General features: G+C 44.1%; 1 protein-coding gene across 1 annotated transcript in view; it reads right to left on the bottom strand.

Moving 5' to 3' along the window:
- DENND5B (DENN/MADD domain containing 5B) overlaps nucleotides 1-11943 on the bottom strand; it is a 70218-nt gene that overhangs the window by 8402 nt on the left and 49873 nt on the right. Inside the window, exons 10-15 of the mRNA XM_009883637.1 lie at nucleotides 10729-10860; nucleotides 9763-9915; nucleotides 9206-9284; nucleotides 7886-7967; nucleotides 2733-2861; nucleotides 1393-1514 (exon numbers count right to left, since the gene is read on the bottom strand). Of these exons, the coding sequence (XP_009881939.1) occupies nucleotides 1393-1514; nucleotides 2733-2861; nucleotides 7886-7967; nucleotides 9206-9284; nucleotides 9763-9915; nucleotides 10729-10860 (697 nt within the window). The remainder of the gene's footprint in view (nucleotides 1-1392; nucleotides 1515-2732; nucleotides 2862-7885; nucleotides 7968-9205; nucleotides 9285-9762; nucleotides 9916-10728; nucleotides 10861-11943) is intronic.

Raw genomic sequence — 11943 nt, 5'->3', positions numbered from 1 at the left:
AAGTGGAAGGATGGATCATGTTACGAATAGTGCGCCCGCGGCAGAACCGGGACGGCGGCGAAGACCGGGGACGGCCCCGCAGCCCGCCCGGGGAAAGGGATGAGAAAACCCGGTCTGCGGCAAGGGCACCGCCGCCCCCGGCAGGCTGGAAGGGGGTGAAAGGGGTCGGACGGAAGGGTTATGGGGGAGAAGGGAATGTCAGAGATGCTGGTAATGGCAGAGGCAAGGTCTCAAGCCTGATGTGTCTCTGTGGACATCCCCCTCATTTAAAAACAAATTATCATCATCGTTGTTATCATCACGACTATTTGCTTTTAAATCTGCACCATCCGTACCTGCTTGAGACACAAAGGACTGCCACCCACCCCGATTTGGATTTGATTCAGCTATCACACAATCACACACTAGCGCTGCAACGCTCTCTCTCCTTATATTTTACAGTTTTGCCTGGGTAAGATCAGCCAGCCTTTTCACTTTTTTGCCTGCTATGCAATGATATTACACTTAAATAAAAAAAAAAAAACAAACAAAACCAAACCAAAACCAAAACCAACCACTCTCAAATTCCAAGTGCTTGTCCTACAGGGGAAAGCCGCCAAGCTGCATGCCCCGCAGAAACAAGGTAATCAAGTATGAATAAATCTCTTTGCGCTGTGCTAGTTCTGAGGGGATTTATTGCTTTAAGAGGAGAAAAGGTAGAATGAGTGCCTGTTTTGACAGCCACATAAAACTTGCTTCACTTCACTCTGAACAGGCAGGGAAATGAAGGCTAAGGGCTGCCAAGGTGAATCCAAATAATTAGGTCATCTCATGGGGTCCTGCCTTCTCCGCATTGCCCAGTGCTGGAGAGACAAAGGTTCATTTTCAGATTTTGATCCAATCTCTGCCCTCCTTCTTAGAAGAGAGGAAGAGAGAGGGAATCTTTTTGGCATTTAAGGAGAGACAAAAAGAGAATTAAAAATATACAGCAGAGCAGTGCCTTGTATTTCATCCGCCAAGATTTCCATCTCCTCCTCAGTCTGAGGTGAGCAGGCTGTTAGGATGCACACTTAGCGAAGGCCAGAAAGTGGCATTAAGATGCAGAGGACTTGCCTGGGAGGGAAGATGAAAGAGACTATACAACTCGGTGAGGGAAAATTCAAGTGCTACAGCGGCACTGTCTGCTGATTCCTCTCCTTTGTGCAATGCTCTGATCCAGAGCTCTCCCACACAACCTTGGCTCTCCAGCTGGTTTCCCGGAGCAACATCCAGCACCCATGAGCTAAGCCAGCAACAACCAAGGTTTTCCAGATAAGGGCTCAGCTACTCGGGCACCAGCAGCATCGTCTCTTACAAATCATGACAGCAAATAATTTTTATTCAGGGGGAAAAAAAATTGCTTCTCCAACTCACTGATTGTGGTGAAGACGCTTGTGAAGCAGAAGTAATCCACAGCGTTGAGTGAGAGCAGGTGATACAGAAATTGTTCCCGTTCTTCTTCACAGCGCAGGAAAGCGTAACGCTTGTAAAGTTTCCTGGTAGAAACAAATACATTGCTTTCTTGTTGAAAAAGCACCATGTATCTTAAAAGGTGTTTGAATCTCAAAACACCAAATGAAGGGCTGATCTTCATGGGAAGTATGAAAAGTGAGATCCCCCAGCTACCACAAGCTGCTACAAACCCATCGGGGACATTTACCCCCTATGTTACACGTGTTTTACAGACCACTCTTTGCTCCACGCTACCATTGCAAGGCTACAGAGTTCATCTCATGAAAGGACCAGTTTGGGTTTTGCTGCAAAGCACAGATACAAACTAACACTGCTCACAACAGCAGACCTGAAACAGCATACAGCAACCTCATTTCTTCCCCGTATCTTCCCACTGCAGAACAGCCTTGTCTAATAACCTAATCTTCCTTCTGCCACGTACTGCGACAGAGAAGACTAAGCAGAAGGTACCAAGCCATGGAAGGCACCACCAGCAGCAGCCACTCTCTGTTTTAAGTGAGCCCAGCGTATACCACTAGTTGCCCAAAGCAGCTTGAAGGCACACCGGGAGTTAACCCGGACCTGCTCTGAGAAAGCACAGAGCTTGCGACACTGCTCGCAGTCTGAAGGCAACAGACTCCCAAAAAGCTGCTAAGGTAGACAGACGTTGATGAAACTTAAGCAAAAGACAGGTCGGCCACCATGCCTTTAGCTGATCAGCCAAGAGGTGACTGTCTCCAGCAGCTCCACTTTCTTCCCATTAGCAGATTTGAGTATTTGGTAGCTTCTGGCATAATCATGCGTGTAACGTCACAGAGCCAGTTCTGCCAAGAACCGCATGCAATAGTTAAGATGTTTTCATAAGGTTTGTTTTTTTTTTTTTTTCTAAATGCATTGCTTTGAGAAAACGAGGTCAGAGAACACCTACACAGGCAGATCCTTAAGTGTCCCAGCTCATCGGAAGTCAAGATCTAGTGACTGTAAGGCCACAAAGTGGCTTGGATCAATGCACTGACCTGACCAAAACCTAACGCCTCCTTCCTGAAAATTGTGATTTTTTTTTCCAGGCAGATGAGCAGACTCCTGCGCTGCTGGGTGGGCAGTACCTCCTCCCCCTGCTACCCTCTGCCCATCAATCTCTTCTAGCTGGAAACCACAGTACCCAGACAGGGCACCTGGCTGCGCCCAGAGCCTGCGCAGCACTTTGACACGCCACCGAGGAAGACGCCGAAGTGAAGTTTTGAGAAAAAGAGCCAGCTTACTTGGCAAGTGCCTGGTTGGAAAGCAGCTGCTTCAGGTGCTGAGACAAAAGCTTCTTCTCCAGAGAAAGCCTTATCCAGGCTCGGGCTCGCCCCACATCAGTCTTTATCTCACTCATGTTCTGAACATGCCTGAAAGGGGTGGAAAAAAAAAAAAAGAATAGATGAATCATAAAAATTCTACATTCTTCAAATGGCAATATCCAGTGTGATGCAGCAGCTGAATTGGAAAACATCTCCTGACATCACTTCTAGAGAAAGAGATCTCCAGCATGGCCCTGCAGAGCCCTGCACCATGGCACCAAGACCTCTGGCAGCCCCAGGCTGGCCCGGGGACATGGGGCAGCCCTTCCTGGGAACAGCAGGTTGCAACCCGGACACATTACAGTCCGTATCAGCTGCTCTGTGTCCTGGCATTTGCTTGGCCAAGGCGAGCAGGTGTAGACCTGCTCATCCCTGCGTTGCCTGAGGTAGATGTCCTCATGGATGTTGCTAACACAAAAAAAAGCAGCCACCTTGCAAGACCCAGTTATATCACTGTCACTCCCTCACGCTGCTGACACAAACGGGTATGTCTGCGAGGGCAGAGGACAAATACACATCTTAAGAGTTTCTCCAAACCACAATCCAACTCTGAAGGCTCTAACCAACTCCTTGATGGCAGCAACAATGGGAAATCTGAGAAAAAGAGGACTGTTGGGGAAAAACAGTCACAAGTGACACAACAGTGACGAGCAGTCACAAGCAGAATCACATTTTCAGGGATATGAAGCCCTTGTGTAAACGATAATCTAAACAGCCCTCCACCACATGCTTGGTCTGTAGGAAAGCAGAACTGTTCCACAGGGGCTTTCTTCTATGGTTTTGCTTTTCTTTTTTTAAACTTCCCATATTTCACTTTGGAAGATGCCAGAAACTCTAGTTTTAGAGCACAGGGAGCTTTAGAAGGGGAAGAGAACTGCCACAGCAGGGTGAAGCTGCTTCCAAAAACCCCCCACTTGGTTAAATAAACAACAAGAAAAATGAGTAACAGTTTCCAGCAGGGGATAGAAAAGGCTGCAATTTCTTAATTTTCACACAGCTTGCATGTTAAGTGCACAGGCAATTCAGGCCTCCAAACATCATCAGCTGAGTCTGAGCTGATCTCTGTTGCGATTTACTTTCCGACTCCTGCGTCTTCCTTGAAGGCTCTCCATGCATTGCTGAGTGTTAGGGAATGCGGCAATATTTACTCCAAAGAAAATCCAACAAAGTCACGCTGTGACTGATGCTTTTTATGGCGACAAGTATAGTCTCACTGTCTCGTGCTTTCCCCCATCTGTTACACACAAGCGTGTGCTTTTGCGTTATATTTAGACCCTGCATTATTTGAGGAAAAATACTCTCTTGTTTATAGAGCTTCCAACATAACAGAACGAGGACCTTAAGGGCAAATTTGCAAAGTACAACTTAGTGCTGTCCAGAAATACATGTTCGCTCTGAACAAATGAGGTGGATACCAGACATAGCTCAGCAGCACTGTTCTCCACCAGATTAACCTACCTGATTTCTCAAAATACAGATCTACCTTTGCAATCCAAGCTGAGGGGTCTGTATCACACGGCTCTATGCTGTATGCACATATCTGAATCACCATCAGGAAGAAACAACCAATAGGAGTAATGGTAGCTTGCCAGTGGCAAAACCTAGGTTACTAAAACCCCTTTAAAAGAAAAAAGAAAAAAAAAAGATATTTTTTTTAAAAAAAAAAAAATGTTCCTCCTCTTTCCTAAAATGTCACGTGGATAGTTCTCTGATGGACGAGGTGAGAAGCGCTAACTCACAGTGAGCTGTGAAACAAACCCAGGAGGGCACATTACACTCACATCCAAGTCCTTGCCTTTTATAAGCAAGCTCAGCAGCCTCCCTCTGTCAGCAGGGATGCCTACCAGCTGAATCACTGCCCAGAGCCTTGCTCCTGCTGCTGGAAAGCCCTTCCTCGCTCGGAGCATGGCAGCCAGCGTTCGACCTTCCAGCCCAGACAGATGGGCACGTGATCCGGAGTCCTTGAGAAACGGGAGGTGCACAACTCAACTACATCGTGTTGAGACACTCTCCTCAGACATTTCAAGTCTTTTGAGATGGGAAGATCAAAGCACAGACTATCATCTCACTCCCTTCCCCCGCCCAGTGCTCGGCTGGAATTACATCTAATATGAAACACTGACTAGAATATGTTATTTTACTGTGAGAAGATTCAAGTACAGATGGACTCAGCCTTATTCCATGCATGCTCTGTACCTCTTCATTACCTGCTTCTGGCTCAGACCAGATTGGTATTAATTGTGCATTTGGGAAAAATACGGATCTGCAACCATGCAGCTTGCCAGAAACATTAAAAAGATTCAGTAATCAGTCTTGCTGTCAGCAAAAGCAGAGTATAACAGAACAGAGCATTCAGGAACTCAAATTTATTTCACTCCCAGTTGTGAGAGTCAGAACAGCTCTATTTTTATCGGTGACCTAAGCGTAAGCACCGTATGCTCACTACCACACAGCAAACTCTTCTTGTCAGGGTACTGAACAGCAGTTTCAATGCAACCCCTAGGTTGGGACTTGCTTTTAATCCCATTAGTAATAAAGAAAAATCTATTTTCCCTGTCAAATGTAAGCCTGGGGTATGACGAGACATACCCTCTGCAAATAGTTGTGCTGACAGAAGAGGTTACAGCTGCTCAGTATTCGCCATCCCCTGAGGATGGTGACTGCTCCCGATCCCAGCGCGGTCAGAAACAAGCCGTACTAGCTCGCCCCACGTAAGTAGCGGGTCTTTGCTAAACCAGCTTCTTTTGACTGCAGCAGGTGAAGCATCACTGCTGTGAGCCCGGGGCTTGTATCTTCTTCTGTGAGCTCCCTGCGGGAGGGGAGGCATGACACGGGCATGAAAGCAAGCGCTGGTAGCATGGGAGAGCTTGCCCGAAGGGGAAGGACCCAAAACTTGAACCCAGCTGGACCAAATGTTTTGGGGAGTTGCCTTGGCGCTGGCTAGTCCAGCTGGACGTGCAGCGATGTGCCTGAGGGGTGAGGCCATCCAGGAGGCAGGCTGCAGCAGGAGTCCGCCAGGGAGCTGGAAAGAGGGGTGGGAGAGATGCTGCAGATCCTCACCCAGGGGAAAGGCTGAAGGGCATACCCTAAACACAATTGTGCAGAGACTCTCTGTGCAGAGAACCAAAATAAAAATGTCGAGCATCTTCCTTACCGCATCTAAGATGCCTGGCTTTGCGAGGGAGGCAGAGGACACACCGTGTTACCTGCAGCACAGGCTCATCACACATTCAGAGTGTGACTGTGATTCAGCCCTGCTTTTCAAGTTGTTTACATAACCTTGCATGAGCCATCAAAAACAAGCTGTGCTTAAGGCAATGCTTAATCCTCTAGCCATTAGTTCAGTTCGCACTGCAACCCTGGCAATTTAACAATTACCCGTCCTTCTAACTTCAGCATAAATCTGTGTGTACAAACAAATATTAAGCAGCATTCCTTCCAAGCAGGAGAAAGTATGCCACGAGATTACGGATGACAAATTCAACTCACCATCTGCCCAGCATTTTCTACGACCAGACATGTCTGTGGATAATCACAAATACCCAAGATATTACTAAAGGTAGTGTTCTACTTCTGCACTTTTTCCTCTGAAAAGCAGCGGAAACGCTCTTGTGACTCAAGCAAGAGAGCTCGGATCCGTGCTGGGCTGCCGTTACTCAAGTGGAAGTACGCGGAAGACGAAACGCATGTGCGCAGTGGTGAGCACACACAGCCTCCTCTGCCAGCAATTTCCCCCCAGCACGTGAGTTTCCGCTCCAGATCCTCCTTCATGCTTTCCTCAGGCTGACCCTCTACATGCCCGTCAGCCTCACAGGGCTGAATGAAGTAAATAGCTGCCACGTCCCATGAGAGGGACGCTAAAATGACAGACACGTGTTCAAAATGACCTCTTGGCATTATACTCCTAATTACGCTTTATACATTCTCCCTCCCTTTTTCGCGTGTTTTTTTAGCTTTATGTGGGATGTCATATTCTTCGAAATCTGAGCACGAGACTCAAAGTACACAGCATCAAACAAAAAGGTTGCACACTGTAGGTGGGAAATACAGTCATTTTCTTGCAGAAAAGTCTGACTAATCTGTGTGATTTCACATCAGAAAAAAAAATATCTGTAATAACACACATGATAAAAAAATCACATCACTGTAAACATGTTTTTGTGAACTAACTACAATTGATCTTATTTTTACCACATGTTTTTTTACCATATTTTTATGTCGAAGGAGGACATGGTATTACAAGAAACAATACTCATGTTGCCTCACGCATTACATTGCTAGCAATTGCTAGCAGCTCTCTACAGCTGAGCATTATTGCATTACTCCTCCCCTCTTTTCATGGCCCTTTTACCCCACTGTGATGCTTAGCCATGGCAAGCGAAGTGTCAAAACAGTGGCCTGGCCTAGTAGTGGTTTCATCAAGGAGATGCCCCGAAGAATAACTGCCTAGTGCTGTCACATCAGAACATTATCATCCACCCCTCGTTACCCTCTAATCCTTCCACTTCCCGACCACCACTGCTCAAAAAGCTCTCCAGAACCAGGCTGCGGTCTCCGACAGAGCACCTGCCCTTACTTTACATCCCAGCTTTAAACTCACCCAAATACTATGTTTAACTACATTTCTAAGTTTGCGCATTTATTACTATTTGACATAAAATGCAAATCGGAAAGAAAGTAGATTGCTCAGGCATTGCGAGCAGGTCTTTATGTACCTTTGCTTTGACTATCAACTATGCTTGCTTGGTCAGTACTTTAAAACAAACAAAAAGATACAAACTCTAAGTACCAAGGAATTCAACATATCTGCTGCTCTTTGTAGAAGTTGGCTTTATTGCTAGAAGAACCCTTCTGGGAAAACAAAGCCCCCAGTAAAACTTCTGTGTTTTTCATTGTCTTTTAGCCAAAATAAATCAAGTAAACATGCAAAAAAGCTTTGTAAAATAAAAAGGCAACACTTTGTACATTTGAATGTGAGCTAAGGAGAATGTTTGTAAACCCAAAGCCAGTGAGGATCTTTACTTTATGCCACCCAATTAAAACCACAATTAATGCTTTAGGAAACTGTGTACCTCATATCTTGTATCAGGGAAACCCTCAGAGTAGGCAGAGTAATTCCTGTATCAGACTTCCGTCTTTCTGTTCCAACAGCAACTACAATGGAGAAAACATATGAAGTTAATATAAAATTACAGTATGGTCTGCAATGCATTTGTTTTACACACAGCTGAAAACAATCTTAAGTGGCTGGTAACTGTAATGTCTCTGTGCATTATCATTAATTCTATCCTGGAAATGTAGAAGCAGACAGAATGAAAAATGCTTAATAAATTACCTATTCCTTCCTTAATCCAGCACTGAACTTGGACATTTAACAGCTTCCTTCTTCATATGTGAAATACGTTAACATAAATCTGTACGGTGATGAGTTTTATCAGTAATATGTTTTTATGGAAAGCTCACAACTGAGAAGGATGAGATAAAATTAAGCTCCAGTAGCATTTTGGGTGCTAAGAATGCCATGCATTTCTGTACTCCGCTACTCTGATCCAACTGCTTTGTGGTGACACATTTTGCTCTCAGGAATTTGTGCCTGCCAGTCAGGTTGCTTAGTGCATTACTCATCGAAGCTTATTACAAAGTCTTTTCATGAGCAAGACTAGTTTCTCCATAGATGTGTCTCTGAGGACTCATCATACAAGTTCCCATCTGCAGGATTTGGACAATTGGAGAGTCCTTGGAAGATGAGCCACTAAAGTTCAGAGGCTTTTACTACAATACCCAGCAGCAGCTTGTAGAAAGGAAGATCTCAAGGTCATCAGAAAACCAACCTCTCTCACAACACAGAAGTAATTTAGTGACTGTAAAGGGCAAAGCCAAAGCATAAACTGAGCACCTAGACTGATGGCTGGAGATTAATTACACAACTTCTGCACTGTCCCATCCACCAGTAGAAAGTCTTATTGAACATGGAGTTATTCACATTGGAATTTGAGAGACAGATTATTCCCACTGAAAGAAAAATGTCAGCTGTCTTAGCCACAGCTCCACACCTGCAGCTCCTTCAGAAATCACCTCTTGCAGAAGCACTGCCTTTCTCACCTCACTCAATGCTGATTAAAAAGGGAATGAAGGCAGAGAACAGGCAGCGAGTGATTTTCCAGACAGGGATAGTAAGTATGTTCATTTGCCTCCAGTAATGTCCATCTATTTTGTCCAGACATCAAGGCATCTTTGTAATGATTATGAAATGTCTCAAAATGTAAATGTGATATTAGCAAGCAAATACACTGAAAATCCCACATGGGTTTTGTGTGGTTGCACTGCTCCTCCCAGGCCCAAGTTCATTCACTGTGATGGACCCTTGATGGAATCAACTGCCAAGTACTCACCTGGGGACTCTGCAGTATGCTCTTGCTTCTCTTCTCTCTCCTGGTACTGAAGTAAATGGGACCACAAAGCAGATTTCCCCTGAAAACGGAATATGCAGTATGTAACTTTAAATAAATCAAGCAAAAGAAAAGAGGCCAGTGAACACAGTAAAATAAGGGAATCGCTCTTCAGTTGGCCAAATGTTCAGTAGTGAGAATCAATCCTCTCTTGGGCCATGAGACCTCAGGAAGACGCAAGGACCATCCCACTGGTCTAGCAGTCACACCACCCACCTTGTTTCTTTGTCCTCTCCCTGGGTTTCCCTTCTGAAGGTTGAAAGAGAAGAAACCAAACACCTATTTGACAACACCATTGCAATTTCCAGAGATACCTCTCAAAAAAACCCCCAACAAACAAGGAAACAGACCCCAGAAAAACACCCCAAGACCTCACAAGGTATGAACTGGGGACTCCGATCCCAAAGATATCTCACACTTAGCCACTTAAAAGGTAGAGATGGCATTCAGTATTTGCTAGAGTACTGTATGGACCAAGTCTTGACCTTCCAGTTACCAACCTGCTTGACCTGCAGACCATGGCTCCAGATTCTTTCTAGCAGATCACAGAGACTAGCGATCAACGTATTTTCCTCCAGACCTGTTATGTTGGCTTCTCCATGTCCCAATTCGACTGCTTCATGGCCCATCTTCTCTACCAACATGCGTTTAGTCTTTAAAAAAAAAAAAAAATCCCCAAAGGTTTTCAGAATGTTATCCAACAAGGGACAGAATTTATACCTGAGTTAGACATGCTTAATCTAGAGACCATCGCTAATGGCCTGACCAGAGAAACTTCAAATTTATTTACAGAGACTGTAAATTAAAAAGAATAATTAAAAAAAGTCTGCATGATTACTCCATACTGTCCTATTTCTATACCCTTTATCTATTGTCCTATTTTTACACTGTTGAACTATTACTGACCAGTATCAAAAACAGAGTACAGAGCTAGATACATTTTCCGTCTCACTCAGTATCTGTTTTTCTTCTTGTTACAGCTATTAAAGTTTAAAAATCAGGTAATATAGTATACCACCAGCTGCAACTGACACAAAGAAATTATATTTCTGTGGCTATAAAAGCTTCTTTGATATTAGAAACTGCTATACTTCATTTGCTCTGCATAAGCAACACGGACAACAGCCACATGTCCTTTTTTGACTGAAGGTCTCGAGCCCGTTATGTTTAGGCTACACTTACAGATGAACAATTAAAGGAAATCCTCCCTCAGATACCTGATCATGCTGATTCTCCTTCCTGTCCTTTTCTCTCGTTTCACCAACTGTGACTGCATAAACAGAAGAGGGATAATATATTCCTTTCTTTCCCAGCAGTTGAAAAACACGACACTAAAAGGGGCGTCCACCTACCAATGCACCAACAGCAGTCCAGCTGTGAAGGACTTTGAGGACACCATCTGTAGACGCTATTTAGGCTCAGTGTAAGCAAAGGGAGAGCAGGCAGCAGGAAGGAGGAGGACCTACCTTCATGCGACATTCCTTCAGTAGCCCTTCCACAAATTTCCAGTTGGTCTGCGCAATCACAGCTGGAGAGAGGTCTGAGAGTTTGGGCTGCCTTAAATTTTTTCCTAAACTTCTCGCCTCCTGCATGTATTTCTAAAAATAAACAGAATAATTTTAGATATTACAAGTCCAAGGGATTCTTCTCATCCTAATCCTAGGCAAGCAAATTCTGGTGAAAAGGAATGAGCTAGTGTTAATCTAGGAACAACATAATGATTTGTCTGATGCTTAGGTGTCAGGCTGGAGAAGTGGAATGCTCCCTTTTGACAAGCGAAAAACCAAGATCTTTTCCAGCGTGGAACCGAAACAGGCAAGATTAGCTAGTGAACTGTGCTGTTAACCACTAGCACAAAGTTAGCCACACCAAGTGCATTAAAGTGTGATACCTTCATTCAGCAATAAAATCAAAATATCAATTTTCCTTCCATTGTTATTTGGTTTTCACTTAAAAAACATTAAAAAACCCTAAAAGCCATTTGTCTAATTTGTTGCAGACTGTACATGAATGGAAAAAATAATTTGAAAAGAAATTGCAAGAAAAAGAAATACACCTAGTGAAGCAGAAAGATTTCATGCATTACTTTTCATTTGGACAGTTTATGTAGGGGGAAAAAAAAACCAATCAAACTTGATTTTATTCTCAGTTAACTTAATTGGAAGTGAAGCTCATTTTAAATGAACCTAACATTTAGGATCATTCATGTTTTTAATGTGGGGTGGTAATTGAGAAGTATGGACAAAAATTGGTGCGCTCTTCAAAAAAGGATCCAAGCTACAGTAAAAGACTTCTAAACCTTCCTGCTGCATTGTCTTGTTGTTCAGGGCTTTTTTTATTGTTTGTTTGGGCTTTTTTTTTTTTTTTGTGAAGCAAAAAAGCCCAAACCAATTCTCAAAGTGTAATTTGTCCCCAACATCAGTGAGAGGGCTACATGCTGAGCAAAGCAAAGAAGTTGGCCATATTCACACTTAGGTGTGCAAATATGAAGCCTACAAAAAGTTGCCTAAGCATTATTCATAAAGTTTTTGTGAATAAGAGTGACATGATAGAATGCTGCCAAATAAAACAGTCTTGAAGTGCAGGGCACATAGCCTGGTGTGGGAATGCTCAATTTCCACAGCGTGTCTTTATCCAGTTAATGCTGCCTCTTTGGGGGCATGTTTTATGTGAAAACGACC

This window comes from Charadrius vociferus, unplaced genomic scaffold (genome assembly GCF_000708025.1).
Source record: "Charadrius vociferus isolate BGI_N301 unplaced genomic scaffold, ASM70802v2 scaffold304, whole genome shotgun sequence".
Taxonomy (NCBI): Eukaryota; Metazoa; Chordata; class Aves; order Charadriiformes; family Charadriidae; genus Charadrius; species Charadrius vociferus.
This window is presented reverse-complemented; position numbering and strand designations above follow the sequence as displayed.